The 24335-nt window shown below is 40.2% G+C and overlaps 1 protein-coding gene across 1 annotated transcript in view; it reads left to right on the top strand.

The window, feature by feature from the left end:
- LOC121065753 (amyloid beta precursor protein binding family B member 1 interacting protein) overlaps positions 1-24335 on the top strand; it is a 67084-nt gene that overhangs the window by 38048 nt on the left and 4701 nt on the right. Inside the window, exons 8-13 of the mRNA XM_040548764.1 lie at positions 2038-2112; positions 3438-3581; positions 7033-7143; positions 19031-19129; positions 20184-20301; positions 24183-24280. Of these exons, the coding sequence (XP_040404698.1) occupies positions 2038-2112; positions 3438-3581; positions 7033-7143; positions 19031-19129; positions 20184-20301; positions 24183-24280 (645 nt within the window). The remainder of the gene's footprint in view (positions 1-2037; positions 2113-3437; positions 3582-7032; positions 7144-19030; positions 19130-20183; positions 20302-24182; positions 24281-24335) is intronic.

Raw genomic sequence — 24335 nt, 5'->3', positions numbered from 1 at the left:
GTGGTGCCTTCTGGTGTAGCTGTGGTCCAAAATATGCTTGCTTACCTTCATCCATGGATTCAAAATGTGCCTGGGTAGTCTGAAGCCATCTAAGTGCTACTTCACATCCTACAGAAAAAATGTAGCTGTATTTCCTAGACTAACTCGTATTGAATGTTCAAGTTTCTTTTCTTATGTTCATACCACAGACACAGCATCAGCATAGACCAAATTGCACGGTGGCTGTGTTTTTGATGTCCCCTGTCTGACTTAATGTGAACTTTTAATAAAGCATTTTTTAAAGAGCTGCCTTTGAGATCATCCACACCTCTTCCTCTCCTGGTACCCCTCCAAAAGCCATCTGCTATGAGGCTTGTGTTCTGGCAGACTGTTCTTCACAGCATTGCTTGAAAAAGAAGATGCGGTTGTTTGAAAAGGCAGATAAATCTCTTTGCTGTAAACATGTTATGATGGTATGGCAGGTTTGCTGCTTGTTTGTGTATTTCATATTGTGTAGAAACAGCATGTTCCCTCATGGATATGTTTCTCGTTTGTTTTTCAATAATGCTTTGCATTTGCATTGTAGTTTACTCTGTTGATTTCTAGCCATGTAAATACATTGCCACATTCTCATAATCTTGAGACGTGTATCTCACTGAAAAAATGGTGGGAGAGAAAAGAAGTCCGACAAATTCTTGGTTGTTCAGCAGTTCTATATTGCTGCAGAATTACAAAGTTAGGGGTAATTTTTAAATAGATAACTTTCAAAAATTTTTGTTTTTTTTTTACTATTTTGTCTGTCTCTTGGAAAAAAAAAGTGTTTGTTTTATGCCCTTCGTTCTGCAAACTTAACTTCTTGATTAACTTCAGGGAAATCAGTAAGACTATCACATGCATGAGGTGATTTTCAAATCCAAGCTCCTGTTCGTTCTGTACTTTTGTTCAGAAGGTGATAAAACACAAGCACTTTGAGTGCTACCATTCTGACTTCAGGCCCAGGTTCTGCTTGATGCATGGCTTAACTCCATGATCTCTCTGCCTGCTTCATTCACAACTACCTTACCATCTGCAGGCAGCCAGGGGCTCTGCCATGCTTGCTGTTGAGCAAAGCCACTGGATGTGCTGTGGCATGCAAAGCCTTGCATTCTCCAGAGCTACCTTCCCAGAGCCCGAAGTGCTGCCTTGTACAATGCAAATGGATGCAAAATTATTTCTGCTATTTAACAGTGGGTGAATTTATTCTTGCTGGTAACTGTGTGCATGAGGCGCTGTGCTTCCTTGTTTTCAGGGGCAGGCAGGCACTAGGTCCTCTGAGGGCAGCTGCAGCTTCACATAGCCACTGTCACAGAGGTGGAGGGCTAGTTTCAAAGTGTAGGCTTGTGTTTCAGTGGTCTGGAGAGCTTGTGGCAAGATATCATGATAATCATTTAGTACACTGATTTCTTCTTGATTTTTTGAATACCTTTTCCATTGTTTCAAAAACATTTTGCAGGACATGAGCAGGGGGATTAAAAGGAGAAAGTAGTAATTTTTGATAAACACTTCGCATATAAACACTCTCTAAAAATGAAGAGCTGAGTGTATTGAGTGCCAGCTATGAAGCATGCAAATTATCAAATTGTGTTGTTAGGAAAAACGTTTTGTAGCCTTTTGGTGTTGTATTTTCTTCATCTTATATCATCATGCAAAATATTATGTTCTCTGCTGCCATAATAATTTAGGAAACTGTGCAAATGGGAATGATAAAATCAAACCCCATTGATCCAGAGAAACAGCCAAAGGTGTTTTTAAATTTTGGGAGGCTGTAAATACATAGCCAAAAGTAATTGAATTACTTTTCTATTATATTCAAAATGAAGAATCAAAACTCATCAGTAGGCAAAGGTGATTGAGGTTTTCTGTAAGAATTCATATGCAACTGCTTCCTACGTTTGTTAGCATGCATACTCCTGAAGTATCAGAAGACTGAATAACTGTTGAATGAGTTTGTAGTGATCTAGTTACTTGTTGTATTGCTGTCTTTATAAACAACATCAATTTCTTTTGTGTCTTGATCAGAATTTCTACCTGGCAAGCAAAGGGAAGAATGAAAACAAAGAAATGAATGATAAAAACAAAGAGGCCTTACTGGAGGTAAGCCAGCTTTCTAGGTTGAAGCTTTAACTGTCACCAAAATTCTGCCACCATCTGCATCTGCTCTGTAACAACAGGGTTCAGTTCTTTGTGGGCAGAAGTGCAACAACAGGAAGTTCTGTGATGGTTGCTAACAGCAGCTTTGTGTCTAAGGTTTAACATTTGGCTTTTCCTCTGCATCTGCTGCTCACCACTAAAATGGCAGGTTTTATACCCTATCAGAAATTATATGATGGAGAAAGGGTTTATTGTTACAGACCGCAACACAAAGAAATGTTTTGCTTAGCGTTTCTATGAAGAGTAATGACACGATACCAATAAAGGCAATGTTGTGCAAATACAAATATAAGAAACAACCGTGCCACACCCTTAGGTCAGCTCTTGTGACTTTGTATTGGGAAGACTGATCAGTAGCAAACAATTCTATTTTGTGTTAGAAACAGATGTACTTCTCACTACCTCAAATCGTTAGCTGTACTGCAACAGAAAAAGAACCTTTGCACTTTTTCAGGAAGTCTGTTTAGCCTCTTGCCTTTCCTGCTAAAGTTTTACTTCAGCTGTATGATTTGAGAGAGAAAAATCCAGAGTTATGTTGAAGTTTTGTGAAAGATTATCACAGTTTTCCTGGAATGCATTTTGGCTTTGGTAAAAAATCAGGAAAGGAATGTCTTTCTTGGGTGCCTGAGGATTCTCATTTTAAAATCACATTTTTCCCATCACAAAGGCAACAGATGCTAACCAGCAGAAGTCCTGGTGAATTCTAAAACAAAATATTAAGTGTATAAGGGTGTTGGCATTAAAAATTGCCCATCAGCAGGTCCTTCAAGCAAACAATGAAGTATATTTGTTGAAACAGTGTTGCAAATGCGAGCATGTATTTAAAAGTGAAAGTGATGGTTAAGGGTTTTTTTCTTCAAAGGGGTCTCTAAAGATTCTCTCTACAGAACCTATAGATACAGCAACAGAGAAAAAGCAACAGCAGCAATATCAGTGCATTCTGTTTTGTTGCCTTCATTGGATAAATCTATATCTAGTTAAAACTTTTTGTAGTTTTTTTTTCTTGACCCTTTAGAGAATGGAGGGTTTGCAAGCCTTCTTTTCCAGTGTGAGCATACAGCTTGCATGTCTGAGTTACCACATTAGCTTGGAAAAGTTTCCTCTGCCAATCCAAGGTGTTTATCCCCCTGGTAACTGCATTCCCCATGTTAATATGTTAACTATCACAGGAAATGCCTTTATTTTTCAAGGGAGCATTTTTCTGCTATTTATTAGTAGGGATGTGCTTAAATCCATTTATTCTGAATTATATTATTCTTGTTGCACAGGAAAGCTTCTGTGGGGCATCTGTCATTGTGCCAGAGCTTGAAGGAGCCCTTTATTTAAAAGAAGATGGAAAAAAGTCCTGGAAGAGGCGTTATTTTCTTCTGCGAGCTTCTGGAATTTATTATGTACCCAAAGGAAAAACCAAGGTCAGGAAGCCAAATAATACTTTTAGGAATAAAACAATTCATGGAGGTGAAAGTGAAGAACTCCCAAGGCAACATATTAAGAGCGCTGCCTGGCATATCTGAGAGTGTGGCTTTTTTGTTGGTTTTTGTTTGTTTGTTTTGCTTTTTAACTTTGTCTGCACCACTTGTGCAAATATTAGAATGTAGTCGCTGAATCCTGTCACGTTTCCCACCTTTTGATTTCCATGGAGAGATAAAAGCATTAAAGAAATTTCACTCCTCCGGAAATCAGTAGGGGGAAGAAAAACAGCACAGCATCTTTCAGTTGGTGTTATGTTGCTAAAGTACTTCACTGTTATATGGGTTCCCTGTGGAAGTATATTTAAAAAATTCTGAACTAATTTCTTATCACAAAAAATGCACAATCTGACTTTGTTGAATGCTAACTTCCTGTGCCAATAACCAGCATGCAGAAATGGCATGTGTGTTTTTCCTACAGTGATCTTCACCTAGAGAAAGTGTTGTGCCTTTTAAAGTATTTTAAGACTACACTTTGAGTAGAAAGAAGTGAGACAGAAACATCCACCTGATAGAATCAAATGTACTGACATCTAGTATTGCATAATATTTAGAGTCTGAATTGCCAACACTGGAGAAGCAAAGTAGTCCTGGGTATGTTGCACAAGAGGACAGCTGGCTTCTCATTTCCACAGTGATGAGGGAGAATGGTGGCTTCTGAAACTAGTGTTTGTTTTTTTTATATTTTGAAAACCAATTCTGTTATCACCTGCAGCTCTGCTAATGCTTCATAATTGAAAATTCTGATGCCGGAGCTTTACTGTTATGATTTGTGCTGTGAAACTTAACTGTTTTGCCATTCCCTGACTAAATTTTCAAAGGAAGCAAAAAAAAAAAAGATAGCTTGTAAAGGAAGTGTCACTGCTCCAGTGACCTGTGTTTGTAATCAAATCTCAGTGAAACACAGACCTAGATTACCTTGCTACTTTTACAGCTATTTATTGTGACTTTACCTGACCCTGAGATAACAGTTTTCAGTTCTCCAGTCATCTCGCATAATCTTGTTAAGTGGAAGGCACTTAATGTAGAAAGAGTATAACAATAATGAAATGAAAAGTCCATTTGGGACACTTCCTTGTATCTTGCCTCCAAGGTTAGCCAGCAGCACAGTGCCTAAGCAGGGCAAGCATATACTTATAGTTACCCAACCTTTTTTTCATCCTCCAGTGATGCTTGTTTTAGTGACTTTCCTTTATAGTGCAGATGAGGAAAGTACTTTCCTTTTCCAGATGATGAACTCCAAACTGAGCTCAGGACTGAACCATACCTTCATTTTGGAACAGTTCTTGTATTTTAACACTTCATTACCTGTTAGTTGTTACAGCCTTTTCTACCACCCTGTTAAAAACAGTGTACTCAGCCAGCCACTCACAGTGATTTATTAACTTTATTCAAATAGTTTAGGAAATAGACACAGCTCTTTAAGAAGGTACCACAATCAACTGTTGCTCCTGCTTCTGTAACAGCTTCAGCAAAAGGTTCCATATGTCCATGACTCAGCCACTGTAGAGAATATCAAGCCTCTTAGCCCAAATCGATGTTTAATGGTGATTTAAGTTAGTCTCTGGACTTGCTATTGGAACAGCTGAGGCTCAGGTACACGTCTCTTTTGTGGAGACAGTAGTCTCTGTTAGGTGAGCAGCATGCATTGAGAGTGCTAAACATCTGAAAGCACTGCAACAGTATTTCATAGAGATTTTCAAAGCCCTTCAATTATGGGAGTTCATCCCATGTCAAGGTGGTATGAAAAGTGTTTGTGCAACTTGCTGCAGTCCTTCAGTTGTGTGTAGAGTGATCCCTTTCACTGAGGTACAGAAACAAACTGTTGGTGGGCAATACTACCTTCTGCTGCTGCAGTTGTCTTGAAATTCATCATGTAATCATATTTTCACATGTTAAAAAAAGCAAAGAAGTTTGGCGTACCTTTTGCACTTCGTGTTGGCTGTAAAATACAGGGTAAACTTATAAAAATACAGGGACATTTCCAGATCGTTTTATATACGTGCCTTTAGTGGGTTTTGTTGTTGTTGAACAAACCAGACACCAGTCACACTATTATCTTCGTTTCTTTCTTCAGTGTTACCCTACTTACACCATTCAAAAACGTGCTGTTAATGGACAGGGCCACAAAACGGCAGAATTGGAATTGTAGATATAATTTTAAAATGTTCCTGTTAATGATGTTGTTTCATCTAGTCATATCAACATTGGAGAAATATTAGCAATAAGTGCCTTTCTCCCTCACATGAAAATTTGTTCCTTTCTTAGAAGAAATTAACAACCGCATTCATATTGGTTTTAATTTCTGTAACCTCTCTCCTAAAAGGAAAGAACAACTCCTTATTATACTGCATATATTTGAGAATGCTTGGGAACTTGCAGTGTCAGAAGATCCTAGGTTCATACACTCAATGACAAAATCCCTGACATGAACTTCGGGGGAGACAGGGGAGAGAGAGAAGCCATGTCTACATACCATATGGAGTGTTTCCTCCAAAAATCTTAGTTGCAAACTCAGTTTATAAATGCAGTAGCATAAATAAATCCAACTCAAGGGCACATTTTAGTGAAAGTAACAGTAAGAGTGAAAACAACCTAGAAGAACCATCATATGTGGAAATATAACCCCATTCTTAGAGGAAATGAGGGCTTGTTTTCTTTTTTTTTTGTTGTTTTGTTTTGTTTTCACAATTTCCTGATATCTCAGTTTAACCAACAGTGACCATATGACATAGCCATTTCTGCATTTCCACTCAAAGGATTGCAAAAGGTATGCTTTGTGTGCAGAATTCTTCACAAAAAAAGTCTGCCAGTAACAGAAACCTTGTTACTTAAGCAACATATTGTGAATAAGTAAATGTTATGATAAACAGAACAGGAATGTTGCCAGGAAATTTGAGAAGATTCCAAGCAAAGCAGATGAAATGTGTGTTCATTTTGTGATGGGAGTTTACATTTGTTACGTATATCAAAGAGAGTCAAGCTCCGAAAGCAATTTAGAACCCCAGGCCATCATTCTACAATCAGGATTGTAAGGGTGTGGTTGCAAGGTCTGTATCTATTTTACAAAAGTTATTTCTTACTATGCTCTTCTCTTTTTTTTTTTGCCATAAGTCAAAATCTCCACACAAAGCAATAAAGCATAACAAAACCAGAACAACATTAAAATATTGCACTGTTACATATTATTCCCAATCTGTACTGACACTCTTCCAAATGTTGAGGTATACACATTCTTCTTTCTGTAGTCAACTTTGTAACAGTTAAAGTAAAAAAAAAAAAAAAAAAAAAAAAAAAAAAATCAGCATCCATACACTTGAAAATACTCCTTTAATGAGTCTCACGTCAAAATTTAATTTGTTCTAACAATGATGTGCTTTGTTTTTGTTTGTAGACATCCCGGGATTTGGCATGCTTCATTCAGTTTGAGAATATGAATGTTTATTACGGTTCTCAACACAGAGTGAAGTATAAGGCACCTACAGATCACTGCTTTGTCCTAAAGGTAATGTACAAGAAAAGTAAGTTCTGCAAATATGATACACAAATTACTGTATATGCAAATGTATTTAAGTTTCAAGGTCCATGAACCCCTACAAGATAGAACACCTCCTGCAAAATCATGTTTTTTTCTTCTTCATTTCATTCTTGATCAGCAACGTACCTTGAGAATCTTCTGAACTTAAAGGACTGGTAGTCCTATGATGTATATCTACACTGCATCTATAAAGTTTTCTTCAGAACAAGGCCGAATATGCTTCCAGTGACTCCTTAGGTGACTGGACACATCCGGACAAATAGCACACAAGGCAGCACTTGCATGCCTTTTTTATTTGCAGTGTAGTCATACCTGTTGAATAGTATGTTGATGCAAAATCTTGCCTGAACAGACATCTTCGGTGGTACATTTTATTGCACAGCTAGTTGTGGCATGAGTGCAAAGGACACTGTTCATGCAGTCATGAAATTCTTGCCATTGAAATACGTATCACACTGCTGCCACTCCAGGTAATGGCACTGCAGCAAGGCTGGAAATACCATGTTTCTCTCAGGAAAGGAAAAGAATCCCAGGCTCTTCATATAGTTCAGGTAGCAGAAATGAAGCCTTGCAGTTGCAGTAGTTGGGCATTATTTCCAATCTGTCTTTAATACGGGTTTTAGAATACAGCGGGGTTAGTATGTACAAGACAGAAAATAATCTTTTTGATTCTTGTCTATTTAAAGGTCTGTGTTGCAAACAAGATATGAGAAAACATGGTATTTTGCCATCTCAGAAAAAGGTACAGGAAACACTCACTGCAGAGGTTACTTATAATACCACATTTCTAGCTGTAACTGCACACTTACAGCACTTTTTTGTTCAGTTTCAAAATGTCTGCTAGCCTAATTTACACATGGCCAAGCAGAAGTGGTTTATAGACTGACTTGTTTTCTGTAGCAGATATAAGTAATTACCAGTGCTGAGAAATTTTAATGGTAAAGTTCTCCATAAAGTGCTCTGGAAAAAAAAAAAGAAAGAAACTTCATCCTTTCTTGTAAAATAGAGATAATCTTTCTGAAATCAACAAGTGAGCATTATTTCTGAAAAATACAACTCTCAATGGAAAAAGAAAAAAAGGAAAAGGGAAGATGATTTAAAAAAGAAGGGGAAATAGAATTTCTAAACCATTGAGACCATATGTATATCTACTTATCTCAGATCTTGTTACAAGATCCAGTCCAAACCAAATGACTGGTCAGAGGAGTATCTGACTAATTTAATAACAATTATTCATGTTCTATTCAGATGAGGATAAGAGCATGATTTCTGAGTTGTATGTAGCAGTGTATTTAACTGTTCACAGTGAGTGGGAAAACTTCCTGGATTTATTCCCGTCTGTTGTGAAAAGAGGGATAAATAAGAACTTACACAAAAAAAAAAAGGTCAAAAAGTCACCACTAGACTAAAATACTCGCTTTACTAGGTGTGTGATGTTAGCGCTGTACCCTCAACATGAGATCTGAAGAACAAGATGAAGAGCTCACTAGGGAAAGTTTTATGTATAATAGGCTTATAAACGTATGAAACATACTCAGCAAAAATGTTTTCTCTGATGCTTCTTAAATGTGTTTGCGGTATGCTAGGATAAACATCATGTTGATGAGATCATAATATCCAAGCAACCCTGCTTTGTGGTGAACAGATTATGTTACGCTGATTGTTCTTCATTTTAATTCCCACAAGTCAGCATTTGGTAGATTCCTGACTGGCTCAGTTTCAGACTTGGCTTCTACTACCAGTTGTCTTTTGCAATGACTGGAGTTGCCAAGGAAGAATAAGGAAGCTTTGGTATCTTCAAATCTTCTGTTGTTTGTGGAAGCCTTTCACTTGGAGTGGCTTTCTGAAGGTGATACAGTGGAGAGTTTGGTATTTCTTATAATGTCCATGCAGTAGTTCAAGTTCAATATATGCCATTTTGAAGGCACGCAGCTGAGATGAGTGCTGTCATATCCTTCTTCTCTTACCTTCAGCCAGAGTTGAGGTTGTAATACATCTTGAGATCTGTAGGCTAAGGGAAAGAACAAAGTTAAATGTTGGTCTCTGATTGGATGTTTGGTGGCACACAAGTGTGTGGAGGAGGATGTAAAGCCATTTATTACACTTAGTCACACTTTGTTCCTGTCTGTTTTCACATGGAAGTCTCCCAGAAGAAAATATTTCTGTTGCTGGGAGACACCTGTTCAGAAATGTCAAAGGAAAACAAACCATCGTCCTTGAGATATTTCTCATCCTGTTGTATTTTGAGAATAAAGTCCTCCAGATGGAATGACAGTACTTTTGCAGACAGATGCAGTGAGCAAAAGGCAATAGATTTAACAGGTAAACATTTGTCTTCATCATCCTGGTAACCTGGTGCTTCTGGAGGAATGTGGATGCTCAGCTCAGTCCAACCCAGATGGAAATTCCTCCACAGCCGAGGTTGCCCTGCTGTGTCCTCACAGCTCTTCTATGCCCCTATGTGTGTCTCAGGGCAATGGGCTTTGCAGAGGTTCTCTTCCAGTAACTTGTTTGTGTTGGCTGCAGGAGAAGTTTATCATTTTTTATCATTTTTTTAAAGGATTGTTGCTTTCTGAGCACCCTGAGGAGCTCCTTAGGAACAGAGGAACTGCCCCCTCAAAGTGGTGAGCAGTCATCAGCCAAGTTACTTGCTCTGCTGTGTTTCAAACGCTACAAAAGAAATTGCCCAGCTTAGAGGCAAAAGACCAGCTTGTACTTTACAGTGCAGGAGAAATACAGGGACTTAGCTTCAGCAGTATCATGCTTCTGTGCTAGTCCTGCTGAATTTTAAACCAGACTTAATTTCCCTGATTCAAGCACTGAGCTGAAAAGCTCTCCTGTTTACTTCTGACTCTACTTGTTAAATCAATTGGCATCCTTACTTCAAGAAAGGGGGAAATGCCTTTTGTTCCTTCAAAGGGCAGTAAATGGCCAGTGAGGTGGTCTGATTTGGAGTTGAATGTGACTTCATGCTTGAAGGAAGCATCCCTTCTTTTCCTCCAGTCTCCATTTGAATGTTGAGCCCTCTAAAACAAGTAACTAGGCTAAAACCAGTAACATCTGTACTGCCTACAAAGGTCCTGTCTCATGTTGTCAGGGAGGAAAAGACACAACATTCCTTTCTGCTAACTCCTAACCTGGTCATTTGCGCATTTATGGAGGGAAGAGCCTGCAAGAGATATTTTGAGAATGAGCAGGGTGTTTCTGTCATTTTTGCGTCTGTGTGCAAGGAATCATCAAGAGTTTGCAGGAAAGAGGAACCCTAGAACTATTGTTAACTGTAACCAACACTGGTGACTTGGCTTTAGCTGGAATGATGAGATCTCTCAGGTTGTCTTGACACTGCCCTGAACTGTATGAGCTTTTGCCTCAATGTCTCTGGAACATTGCTTTGAACACTGCTTCACCCTGATCTTTCTAAATAGGATGTGGGCTTTTTCTCTGGTTTCTTCTCTTAGGCTAACAGTCAGGTGAGGGGCTTGCAGAGACTGAGCCTGTGGTCTTAGTGCCTGCCCCAGCTAACACAGAGAACATGCATCCAATCACAAAGTCTATGAGCAGGCAGCTCCCTCTGTCCTGTTGTTTTGTTGGGTTTTTATTGTTTGGTTGGTTGGTTTTTAATCTAGCCATTTAATTTCAACTTCAGTGGTCACACCTGGGTTAATTAGCTGATGCTGGCTTAGGCACTGATGTTAGTGTAACAACAAGATCATGCACATCATGGATAAGTTGCTTTGATGTTTAAGACAGAAGCCAGTGTAGGTTTTGCAGCCTGTGATGTTGGCAGTTGCACTTAGATGACGTATTTTGAACTAGGTCTTATATAAGTGTTCTGGGCTGCAGGTCCATTCTGTAGGATGGTATATTTATATATGTATATAGGTACACACTATAGCTAGAGTAGTGTGATGAGTTGTGAGTGTTCCTTGCCTACCATTTTATCCTGTCACACCAGCACCCTGTTGTATATACTGTAGCTCAGATCTAAAATAGGGAGGTTTTTGCTTGTACATTAATAATAACAAGATAATGAGGAAAAGAGCGGTGTGCCAAAACCAACTCAGAAGCACATCACAGTGTCTGCCAGCAAAAGACAGGACACTTTGCTGAGCTTATTCAGGAGTTTCTTTTCAGGATGATTCAGGAGACAACTGCAGCAACTGAACAAAGCAGCTGCTTCCTCATATCAGCTCCTTTCAGGCAGGGGAAAGCCCAGCTGGGACCAACCGAAAAGAGCACAGCTGGCCCGGTGGTGTCAGAGAGCAGGGTCACCCTTAGCTGACCCTGTGCAGCAAACCAGAACAGATGTGGCTGGGTCCAGAGGATGAGAGGCCTGGCACAGAGGCCCCAGTGGACTTGGTTTTCCAGAGTCCTTAGGCTTTAGGGCAACACTAAAGCTTGAAAAAACTGTATTATTTCCCAGTAACTACTTGGGCTGTGGTGAGTTATAACCTTCTTAAATTGAATTGTTCTATACCGGTGCTGAACAAGCCTTCCTCTCTCAAAGGAGGAACTTAAAAAGCTCAAAACAAAAGAAAAGCCCCTCAACGTACTGAAAATAGAGCCCCTGAATAAAATAAACACTTCGGGAGCATCTACTCCTGCAAACATGCAGCTTCTTCCTATTTTCTTCTCAGCCCAAATGTAACACTTACAAAAATTTAAAGATCCCACCTTTCACTTTGAGACCAGATAAAATGGGTCTTTTCTTAGTAGACACCTCTGTGTGCAGAAAAGAGGAAAGGAAAGGGCAGCCACCTGAGAAAGAAGACCCTTCCTCAAACCTGCATCTGCCAAGCTCAGAGCTGGCAGAGGAGACAGGAGAGGGGAGCAGCACGGCTCCCCCCGCCACCCTGCGGAGACTGCTGGCCTCTCCCGGGTGAGAAGCAGAGAGGAAAGAGAAATCTCTCTCTTTCACAGAAAAAGTAATTTCTCACGCTGCGCACAGCAAGTGTGCAAGTTGGAGCCATTTGCTTCCTCACAGTATCCTTTGCATTTAAAAATGGCATTTTTTATACCTGGACTCCCTATAGGTCTTCTCTTTCACCATCTACTACATTATGTGGGGAATGCCATGGAAATGGATGAGACATTTTGTGATTAATTTCATATTCTGAAGCTGAAAGCTTCAGGAAAAGAAAAAAAGAAAAGATTCCAGCATGAAGGAACGGGTTTTGCTAGCGACAGCTTTGGCTGTACTAGGCAGAAATTCTGAACATAACATTTATTTTGTGCATTGTGTGTGTGTACGCTAGTCCAGGAGCTGTTTCTGTCATACCATGTTGAAAAATCTTTCAATGCAGACAAATAGCAAGGTAATCTATATGCAAATTTGCTGGTTTAGTCAGTCTGATGTGCCTGTGACAAAGAGTGAATTTAATTATAGTTTATTGGTGCTGGTTTTGCTTGAGTAATCTGGAGGTAATGGTGCATAATGCTGAATTAATCTAGGATGAAAAAAATTGGTTTCCTGGGGATAAACTGAGACAAAGGCAAATCATCTTTTATTTCCACAGCTGGGTACGTTTTCCTGTACAGTCTTAACAGCTAAGTTTTCCTGGTGTCATTTGGAAACTACCAAATTTTAAAAAAAAAAAAAAAATGATCCAAAGGACATGGGAAGTAAATTTTCAGGAAGAATAGCTTCTGTTTGCAACAGTGGCATCATTCCAGCAGGTGATTTGATGTTTAGTCACTCCAGTGCTGATTCCCTCCTCCCTCACACCCAGTGTGCTCCGTCGCAGACTGAGTCACGTGCACCATGCTTTCAGCACAATGACAATTAGGAAGGTAGAAGGTGAACATTAGCGGTGTTGGAGATGGAAGACGTGGAACAAGTGGTCAGCGCAGGAAACAAGGATACACAACAGAAAATTGTCTAGTTCTTGATGTGAAAATTTTGAACTATTATGTGAGTGTGAATGCTTCAGATATTTCAGAGTAAAATTAATTGTTAAATAAAAAAGCAGTATTTTTTATTACAGATGACTCTCAGATACAAGGAATTATAGTACATACACACAGTTTTGTAAGATAAATACATAAACAATGGGGAGAATAAGACCAGAGAAAGGACCGTGAGAAAAGGGATATAACAGGTTTTGAAATTTTTATTTGCTGCATAAAGCAGTACTCTCTGGATACAATGGCTATAAGATGTTTTTAATGAACTAAAAATATTGTCTCAGTCATTCGAGAAGTGGAAGTCAGCAGAATAATTTCTTTATAGCAGAGCAGTTGCTCTTTTATTTTACAGGTCACACAGGTCTTAAAAGATCAGCTAAACCTGGTGATCTTAATGCAAGGAGTGCGTAACACCAGAAATAGGCCACATTTAACAGCAGACAGCAAATCTGAAGCACTTAGGAGTGATTTTTGAAAGGGTACTGAGTATTAATTCTACTTGCAGTCATGGGAGTCAGAGAAGTCTCAGATTTGTTGAGAATCTAGCTCAAGATAGCACAAGTTCATGGTCAGAAGATAAGGTATCAAAAAACATTGACCATTTGGAGGAAATCTAGATAAAGCCAAGGCTTTTGATCCAAAGCTAGTCACTGTTTTTATGCTTCTGGCTATTGTTTCTGCCTCAAAGACTGAGCAATGATCCATATGTTTTGGCACAAGAAATCCAATGAGATGCCTGAATAACTTCAGTTTACTTTTCATCTTCAGTGTTGGAAGAAGGTGAAGAAAAAGAACATTTTATTGGGATAATCTCTGATTTCATGCACACGCGACGTGAGCGCTTTTAGTCATTTGTTTTGGCACAAACCATAGAAACCATATCTTTCAGTTCCCATTTCTTCAGGTTTTCAATACGTTCTATTTTTTTTCCGTTAGGCAAAGAGTTTACTTTATATCTGAAAATGTGTCTGTGCACAAATATATTTTTTTTAAACCTCTTCAGAAAATAAGCTTGTTATATTCAAGTGCTTCTGCTTTCTTTATCTCCAGGCAGTTGATACTTGTAAAAGAGACAGCAGGGCAGAGGAGAGCACTGGGTTCTGTTCCACAGCTTTTCACTGCTTTCCGGGGGGGAACCTGGCAGATCCTTTTGCAGGCTGACATTTGAGGTGCTCAGGCCTTAAGAAGTAACTGGAGAGGTGTCCAACACTTGCAAAAATCAGGCCAGACTTCCACCTGTGTCTGTTTCCCCAGCCATAAAGTACTGATGATGCTACTAATTTATCATTATTAAGAGCTTTGACATCAACAGAGAAAAAAGTTCACTAGTCAAACTTACTGCATTTCAATGCACCATATTATTTTCCAAGCACCGTACTATGTATATTTCTGTGAGAAAAATTTTGGAGTCCCTTTCTACTTGCTTATTACAACTTTTCATTCAAACTATGTCTTCTGGGGTGGTCGCTTTTTAAGCAGTTCTCTTTTATAATTCACTTTGGTGCTGCATGTGATAAACCTTTCCAGACTGTCGGATGATTTTAGTGACCTTTTCAGGACACGGTATGCACCATGTAACAAAGCAGTTTATCTTTCTTTACATGTGAAATATGTAAGCTGTGGCATCCTGAGATTAGTGTTCATTTGTCTGGAGGTACAGTATTTCTCACATGACTCTGCCATGATTGATATTGTTATGGCCTCTGCTAGTTTCCCATAGAGGTTATTACACAGGCTATGAATCTAGTTTAGGAAGAACAGGGATGTGCGGTGGCCAGAGCTCCTTACCTCCACGTGCTGTACTAAACAACTATCCAGAGATGCAGGAGCCGTGAAAGGAGGTAATTGGTTTACATGGATCTTTGTACCAGGTTTTCATTTGCAGGATGTCCTTATTCTTTGAATTGATTATACTGAGTCAGCATTTTTGTACCATCTGATAAATATTGCATGCAACCTGAAGTTTTCAATAGAGATCTGAGTTTGTAAAGGTCAGTGTCAACAGCAGAGACTTCTGCCATTTTGTGCTGCCAAAGTAATTTCACTACCCAGTACTTCCCAAGCGAGCAAGCTGCTGGGGTGGGGATGTGTGTGACAGTTCTTGGCTGAAACATAATGCATCTGTGTCCAAAATTGCATGCTAAAAACACACTACAAAGTGTGGGTCATTACAGTTATGGGTCATCGGTAAAGTTACACGTAAAAGGAGAGCCAGTGCTGAGAAACCTCTTCGGAGACAGTGAGACAATGCAGTTCTCAGCTGATGTTACAAGGCTGAGATACAGGCTGCCTGTATCTGCCTTTGAAGCGTTTAATCTTCTTTATGAGACCTGGGTGTTCAGCAGCTTGCTAGTTTGGACCCTAATTGCCAGAATATACTTGTGATCGCATTTAATCGTGGTTGCTGGTCGGAGTAATTTAATCAAGAAGCTGGTTGGCTTTGGAATAGGCCCCAGTGGTGAATGTCAGTAGTTAAGATGGATTGCCCAGTGGAGATGATAACTGTAAAGGGATAGGGTAGGAAGTAGATAACTCCCATGTGGTCCAGCATAGGACACTCTAGCCTTGTTAGTCCCTCGACTCCTCAGAATAGTGATAACCCCACAGTCTCAAAATATTCGCAGACAGGATAAGCAGTGAGGTGAGGAAGATTGCTGATGGTGCTATGTAATTCCAAGCATCAAGGAAAGGGCAGACCAAAGAGTTCTGGAAGGACCTTGTGAGACTGAAGTTCTGGACAGGAAGACTGTAAATAACACAGTCTAGGTATGCACACAGTCATGTGCACAGGGACAAAAGCAACCAGAACTTCACCTATGACATTACTAACTTTGTGGTGACCTGTACCGTTCAAGAGCAAGATGCTGCTATCATGGTATATAACTTGATGAAGGCATTGTTTCGGTGCTCAGTAGTGGTTAGATATGTAAATAAAGTGTTAGGAATGATTAGGAAAGGCGTAGATGATAAAACAGAGAAGAGTGCCATACTGTGGCACAAGTGTATGGTTTCCCCTCACCTGTGAAGCTCCAAACCTCTCAATTCAAAGAGGATGTAGTAAACATTGAGAAGGGTCAGGGAGGAGCGACAAGAATGAGCAAAGGTGTAAGGAACAACTGACTTGATTGACTGCCTAGGCCAGGAGTCTGCAGGCTGGAAAAGAGATGACCTGTGAGGAATGTGATGCATGCCTCTAAGCTCAGAAGTGTCATGGAGAGGTGTGGATAGAGGTCAGCCATAGAGTGTCCCTTCCAAAATATGAACAATAAATGAAACTAGTAGCAGTCAAGTTCAGAGCAAAAGGAGATGGGTCTTCATGGAGTGTATAGCAGATCTGGGAAAATCATTGCTAAAAGATGTTATGGATGCTAAAATTCCGTCTGGGCTCAAGAAGCAGCTGAAGAAGTACCTGGAGGAGAAATCCATTGAGGAATCTAAATACGGAGAAACCACCTCCTGCTGAGAAAATCCCCTGATCTGAAAATAGTTGCAGAGAAGGAGAGTCTGGAGAAGGAAGCGTCATGTATGCTTGTCTTGTTCGTGCTCTTCACTCATCCGTTTATGGCCACTGTCAAAGTCACGATACTGGGCTCAGGGACCTTTGATCTGGCAGTATGGATGTTCTTGTGAAACTGGGATTTTGGCAGGGTGCTCCAGAGGAGAGGTCTGCAGCAGCCCTTCTGAGCTCCCCAGCAGTAGATCCCTGTGGTAGGGCTGTGTCTAAGTGAAGCACCTTTACCTGGCTTGCTCAATGCAGTGTCCTCCTCTGCCCCTTTTTATATAGTGTGCGCTTTCTTCCAAACGTTTGCATGAGTTATCTGTTAAAGTGTAGATGTCTATTTTTTTTTCTTTTAATAAAAACCTGCTGGTACATATGGTGTTTGAAAATGAGGGGAGGTACATAGACCCATTGGACTTAGCTGTCATGAAACAGGAGAAGAAAAAAAAATTGCTTTTTTATTTCTGAAAGCTTTGGGTGCCCTCTGCTGGGTTCAATGGGACCTTACACAATGGAGCAAAATTGCTAAATACTTGTTAAAATGTGCTGGAAGAATTGAATTTACCTAGGGTTGCAGTGCCGTTTGCATCTCCTGTTCCTCTGGGCTCTGTTGGTGATAATGTAACCCAGGTGCATGGGATGGACTGTGCCACACAGAGAAGTGCCTGCTTACAGTTCCCTTTTAGTTATACCATTAAGACTGAGTTCTCTAACGGTTTTCACTGTAACTGATCATATAATAGAGAAATGATGGAAGGAAGTAAGGAGTGTCTGTCATCCTGTCCTGGCCACACAGTGCAGTAGTGGAGCCTGCTCTTCCTTTGCTACTACTCCCTGGGCACCGTGGGCATGCGCCTAGTGCCCCTCATCCTCACATGGTATGTGAGGCCATGCTGTGTACTGCTGGGGAAAAAAAATTAAAAACTGCATCAAGATAAAATGTGTTATATTTAACTGAGATCAGTTCCTTTTTTTTGAGTCACCCTGGGGCCTCATAAATGGTTGGGTCAGCACAAGCCTGGTGTCTGCAGCGCTGAGGCAGGAGCAGGGACCCGTGGCTGAGGAGTGGGACCTCTGTATCCAGCTCCGCTTGTGAACCCCTGGCTCACCCGGCCATGGCCAGGGTTTGGCATCAGCAGTGGGGCTGTCCCAGCCACCAGCAGACGTCTGCAAGGAGCCATCAGGCTGCTGCATCAGCGCCGTCTCGGTGGCTCGCCAGCACAGGCCAGCGGCTGCTGGCAGCTCTCGGGGCTGTGCGGCGTCCTATGGAGCCCCCGGGGGCCTGCACTGCTCTGCTCTGGGGGCTTAATGATACATGTATTGACCTGGAGTCCTGGCTGCTAGGTGGGCTTTGGATTTTCTACTGCCCAGGCCAAAAAGGGGGGGTTGGCTGTAGTGAGTCTGCAGGGCATGTTTGGCTGCACTTTTGTGTATTTGCAAGATTTCACTAACTATACACCTGTAATTTATGACAATATAAATAGAAATGAACACATGAATGAGGGAAGATGAAGCCTCTTCTTTTGGTTTCATTCTTTTCCTTACATATCAGGAGGTGGCAGTATAATGTTCCATCCACGCTATTAAAGACCTATAGCCTTCCCTGCTGTAGCAGAGGAAGCAAATCCCTTCAGAGTCCTAGAGAGGATGTTCGGTCTCAGGCAGGCAGGCAGGTAGCATGGCATTTTGATGGTCTTTGAGTTGCAGCGACTTGTCACTGCCTATAAGCAGCAAGGGGAAGAGTTGTTTTTGAATTGTTTCAAAAAGAAGAAAAAAAGGCTTAAAAATTGTGAAGGTTTTGGTACAAACAAATGAAAAAAGTTACTTCCAATGGTGTTGCATTTTGTGTAATCCTCTACCTGGAGTACGTGGCAGTTTTACAAAATTGTTGGCAAACAACAGCAAGAGTAAAGCAGAATAAAAATGTGTAGGAAGAAAGCTCTGACTAGGCCCAAAGAAAGGCAGTGAATTAGAAGGAAAAATCTGTTTCAGCTGAGAGGTTATGCTTATCCAAATTTAACATGCTCTTTGAAACTAATTATGTTCAGCTTTCAGTCTGGATGCCTTACATATGACAAACCACAATGAAAAACATACTTCCTTCCAGCGTTTATACATCGAGTGTTAGACCTTGAACCATGACACTTCTAGACTTCATCGAACTCCAGATCACTATTAGATTTCTGTAGCCCTTGAATTCCTATTACAATGCATTAAAATGATTTCAATCAAATGCTGCCAGTGGTAACACGTGTAGTTCATAATCCTAATCTTTTTCATGTTTTCTTATATTCTGTTTTTGCTGCTTTTTTTTTTTTCCACGTCATCTTAGTGTTAACAGGATGCCCATAGGCAGTGTTCTCACCGAGGTCACTTGTGCGGTGCTTTTGCACTCTTGTATTGTGACGTGATGTCTATGTTTGTCTCATATCATGAATTAATATCTTACAGCATCCCCAGATTCAAAAGGAGTCCCAATATATCAAATACTTATGCTGTGATGATCAAGCAACCCTGCATCAGTGGGTAACAGGAATAAGAATCGCTAAGGTAAGATTAAAAGTAAATTTATTTAAATATGAGTTCTGTAAAATCCTGTCTACCTCAGGTTATTGACTGTCATCATCTCAACTGGAGGTACTGTGACGAGAATAGACACGTATATTCATGCTAATCTTACCATAGGAAGAAAGAGCGGAAGGGCAGCATGACCAGCATGGATTTGCTGAATGTTCCTGTACCCCAGTGATCAGTGTGTTTTTCTCATTAACACATAAGGGTGAATTTTGTAGCTATAGAACTCCTACTCATAAAACTCACTCCACAGTTCTCTGGTGTAATAATAATATGCTGTGGCTAAAGTTGTGCAAGCTCTGTTCAGTCCAGGTGTGTCATTTTTCAGACAGTTCTACCCAAATTGTCTGCCCCACCCTCTTCAAAAAGATCTGGATTCACAGCCTGTTTTGTTTTGCACAAAACATTGAGGAAGGTGGATTTGCACATAGCACAGTGTACTGGCTGGCTATACATGAACACACAGACCTGCTGCTGGTAGGCATATATTATTTTCTGCCAATTTTGCTTCAGGGTGACATCTAACAAAGGTGTGGAGTGGAGATAGACTTTATTTTTTTGTCTTACACTGCTAGAGCTGTTTGCTGTAGAGCCCAGGACTGAGCACCCCAAGTCTCCAGTAATAAAAAAAAAAAAAAAAAAAAAAAAAAAAAAAAAAAAGAAAATTCATATCATAAACATGAAAATGTAATACTTGGAAAGCACTAGAAAAAGATAATCTATTGAACATGGTTGGCTTTAAAGCCAAGTTTCAAGATGTTTACAGATACTGAAATGAACAAAAAATAGGAGAATGATATCCGTAGGACAGCATTTGGTCATGGGGATGGGGATTCCTGTTTTGTGCGATTATGGAGATGCTTTCCACCTGGTCCTGTACGGAAACAGGGAAACCACTTGTAGAAAGCTACTTTTTAGCCAAACTAGTCTGATAGTAGTGGAGTCAGAAAAGTTGGCTAAGAGCAAAATGAATGGTTGGCCTATTTCAAGATTAATACCTTTTTTTTTAATTGTTTTAATTGTTTTGCAGTATGGCAAGACGTTATATGATAATTACAAATGCGCAGTGAAGAAAGCTGGCTTGTCCTCTCGGTGGACAAATCAAGGGACTGTGGAACCAGCTGCCCCCACGGGATCCTTATCAACAGGTATTAAAGCTGTCAGAACAGTTGAAATCACAATTATTGCCCTCTTCTGCCATCATCAGCATTGCACATAGTCTTTGTTCAGAAAAATGTCCCACACAATGCCTTGTTCTAAACAGGCCAGAGTAGCTCTGACCTGTAACCAGCTATCTGCTAAGCTCTTGCTTTAAAGTTAAGATCGAAGAATACAGACAGCCCACCAAAGGTCAGTTTAAATCTGCACAATTTAAGAAGGTATTTTTCTGTTGGCATCTGAATACAAATCCATTAACCTCCTGCTGCGTTTTACGGTTTGATGGTCCATGTCTTGAACTTTTCTATTTGTCCATCTCTAAACTGGCAGCATCAGAGTTATTCTTCCAGCAGGTGGAAGGGATGAGTGGGCTATTCAGAGAACAGTAATTTCAGAAAGGGAGTGTTACAGGGTAAGCCCTTCTCTTTCCTAGCCTTTTGCTCATTTGCAGGGTAGCAGTGTGGGTGTCAGGAAAAGGAGACAGAGGAAGAAAGAATTGGGTTATTCTCTAACTTTACTTTTCCAATAGCTTCATCAGATTGCTGTTACCCATATTATTATTGTACAGATGTGACGGTGTATGATACTAGCTGTAGCTTGCAGTAATGTTTTTAGTTTGCATACTTGCTTTATTTATTAAGAAGGACACGCTGGCCAAGTACACGTGGCTATAAGGGCAGTAAAAGTCAAAATCAGAGTTGGCAATTACCTTTACCATTAGTCTTCTGACTTGTGATGTATACTACTACAACTCAAAATCTTTCAAACACCTTCCCAGGGCTTTAGTTTGCCTTTTCTCAGTACTTATAAGAAAAGGATGGTCTTTCTACTAAGCTTTGGAGTGAAATCATGGTAATAAATGCTTGTTTGGGGTGGGGAGAAGTAGTAACAAACTGCTAGTCATGTGCAGGGGTACTTTAATGAGGGTGGATGGGACAGGGTCATGGAGCGTTTTCTGTCCTGGTGTTGGTGGCAATAGAGAGGTGGCTGGCCAGCAGGGCTTTGTGCTGGTGCTCCAGTCTGTACTGGAGAGGGGCAGGTTCGAGGACTAATAAAGTACAGGTACATCTGGATAATTTGAGATCCTGACTAGAGTCCAGGGACATTGTTTGTGGTCATAAAATATACTGCTAATCTTAACTAATGGATCCCATTAAATGGTTAAGTAGCCTGGAAAGATTTTAGCCATGTATGTTGTCTCTGTTGAAGTGTCTCTGAAGGATCATTAGTGTTCTAATTGAGGCAAGTCATTGTGATTCTTGCTGTCTTGCAGTTGTCAGTACTGCCCTTTATGAAACCCAGGGCCCAACTATATTATTACCTTAACTGACTGACTGTGAGCAGTTGTTGGCTCACGTTTTAGAAATGGAAAAATGCGTGGCCATTTGTGTATGTCAGTTTCAGTTTAAGCTAAATTCTGCTGTTGAAAATTACAGTCCTGTATGAACTTAGAAGAGGGCTGTACTCTACCAACTTCAGTGGCAGTCAGAAGAAATGCTCAGGAAAGCAGGTGGAACTTCTGTTCTCGCGGTTCATATAGCCTGTACTCCCTGGTCACTGCTGTGGCCAGCATTTGTGCGTTCACATATACCCCAAACTGTACAGTTTGTGGTTCTGACGTGTCCCAAGTGTAAGGTGCATCTCAAGCACAATCAGTTGTCTGCATCTCTGTCTCACACAAACAGCAGCGTGCGCTGTGTGCCAGCACAATATCACGATGTTCAGAGGAAGGATGCTGCTTTTTGCAGATGTTCTGTATCTCTACTAGGCTCTTGGTTTTCTATATTTTGCATTGCATTTGGACTACTTTTTTCTTCTTAAATGTTATTTCAATGTAAAATTTTGGAGAAAATGACTTGCAAAGAATACTGTAACATTTAAATTAAAAATAAGTCTTGACAGAAGAATGCATGAACTTACGTATCCAGTTGACTGGGGGTCCTTTTAAGTGGCTGACTGTGTACCATATGTAGAGGTATGTGACAGGAGCTCATACAATACCTGTTGCTTTCAAGTCTTTTATAGCTTATGAAATCCATTAACAGAAGAAGAAAGAGGTTACCATTTAGCTGCATCTTAACTTTCTGATATATTGTATTTGCCAAGTAGAACGCTGCACACTGCAGTATCTAGAGTGGATCTCTCCATGCCCTCTTTTACTACACTATAAAATTTCAGTGTCACTGAGGGCAACAATGTCTTGAGGGCATCAATGTCCTTGAGCATTGTGGAACCCAAACTCCTGCTCTGCTATGGACAACAGTGAACTGCGGATAGACGGTAACTCGTTCTGCTTGAGAGCCTGGCCACAGAACGCAGGGATTTACATCACTGTCTGCTGAGCACTTACAGCCACAAGATTGGTTTAATCTCCTTATTAAACTTCCATGTCAGTCCTTCAACAAACACAGGCTGTGGTTTGAATGATCTAAATGGCTTTTAGGATTAAATATTCTGGATCGCTTGTAGGCACAGATATAAAACACAAGGACTTCAGACCATCTTTGGTCAGCCCTCGAAGCCTAAATAACCCTACTAAATTCAATACACTGCAGAGTTTGTCTTACTTCTTCATCAGTTGTGTGATTTGCAGGCATGGCAATGAAAAGATTTTATTTTATTTCATATCATAGTCATGGAATCTCCTGGTTAATCAGAAAAGTATGTGTTAAGATTAAAACCATCTTTGTGCTTAGATTTATATTGCAGACAGCTAAGGGTTCATTTGTATCCAAAAAGCAGAAGTGGAACTTCACTGCATCTCAGAACTGTAAATTATAATGGAGTTAAAGCAGTCACTAAGGTTTACAAATGTCTGTATCTGGGCACCAAACATTATCTACTACTTTGACATGTACAGCTTCCAAAAATCCTAGACTAAACTGGAAAGTCTATTTAATCCTCATCAGACTACACAGGGGCTGGGAGTTTCTCCCTAACTAAAACCACAATTTTTTCCTTTGGTTTTACATTCACTTATGCCATTTGACAGTACTAGGCTCTTTGTGTATATCCCTTACAAACATACTAATGGTGAGCAAAAGTTTTGCAGAGCTTTAGCTTAGCCAGCGAGCAGAATTTTGCTAATCTGAGAATTCAGTGAGCTTTCATGATTCCAGATGAGGGAAAAGGTTCAAAGCTATTAACTAACTTACTAAAAAAAAAAAAATGGATCAGCCCATCTGTAGTACTTCAAACCTTCAGCTCTTGTGACTCTTACTGGTATGAAACTATTGTGCTTTTAGTCTCTAAGCTAAATTAAGGGGGAAAATGTGCAATAAAAACTGGGTGTAGTTAATATTACAGTACACCGCAAATTTTAAAATGCTGTTAAGAAAGACAGGTATTTAAACAACTGAAGGCCGGAGAGTGATCTTAACTATGCCAGTTTGATTTCTGCATAGCTCCTCTTCCAAAGCCAGCTCCCCTTCTCTATTCCTTTGTCAAGCTTAGCTGTCCCTTTCTGTAATCACCATTTCCAGCAGTCAGAAGAAAAAGATCTTCATTTGTCACCGCCTTTATACACACACTGATAATTTCTGCTATATGTCTTCATAATTCTACCACTTGCTTTTCCTGTAGGTTTATCAGCTACAATCATGGGGATATGTGGACAGGTATTAGTTTTAATACAAGGTATTGTGATTGTTTTCCTCAGGTAATGAACTGAATATGAAAAGTCACAAAGCAACCCCAAAGTAGGAAGCAGACATCCTCATGGGTTTTACTGAATTACTTACAAAACCTGTAATAAGTGGTGGAAGTTGTGAAGGCTTTTTAATTGCCTCTTTCTTAGTTTGATATTCCCTGATCTGGTTAATACTGCAAAAATGTAACCCTCTTTCCCCTCTCTCCCTGGTATTTGTCACAGGTGCTGTTCAGGCAAATGGACAGATTGCCCAGATTGTTCCTCCATCCCGTGCAGAAGTTGTAGAGACTCAGAAGCAAGTGGATACGTCAGAGGCACAGGTCAGCAGATACTAGCAGTGCACTAGTTAAATGTCACCTATGAATCACTTCTCTG

Source organism: Cygnus olor, chromosome 2, assembly GCF_009769625.2.
Source record: "Cygnus olor isolate bCygOlo1 chromosome 2, bCygOlo1.pri.v2, whole genome shotgun sequence".
Lineage (NCBI taxonomy): Eukaryota > Metazoa > Chordata > Aves > Anseriformes > Anatidae > Cygnus > Cygnus olor.
The sequence above is the reverse complement of the archived record's forward strand: the minus strand, read 5'-3'. Positions and strand labels throughout refer to the sequence as shown.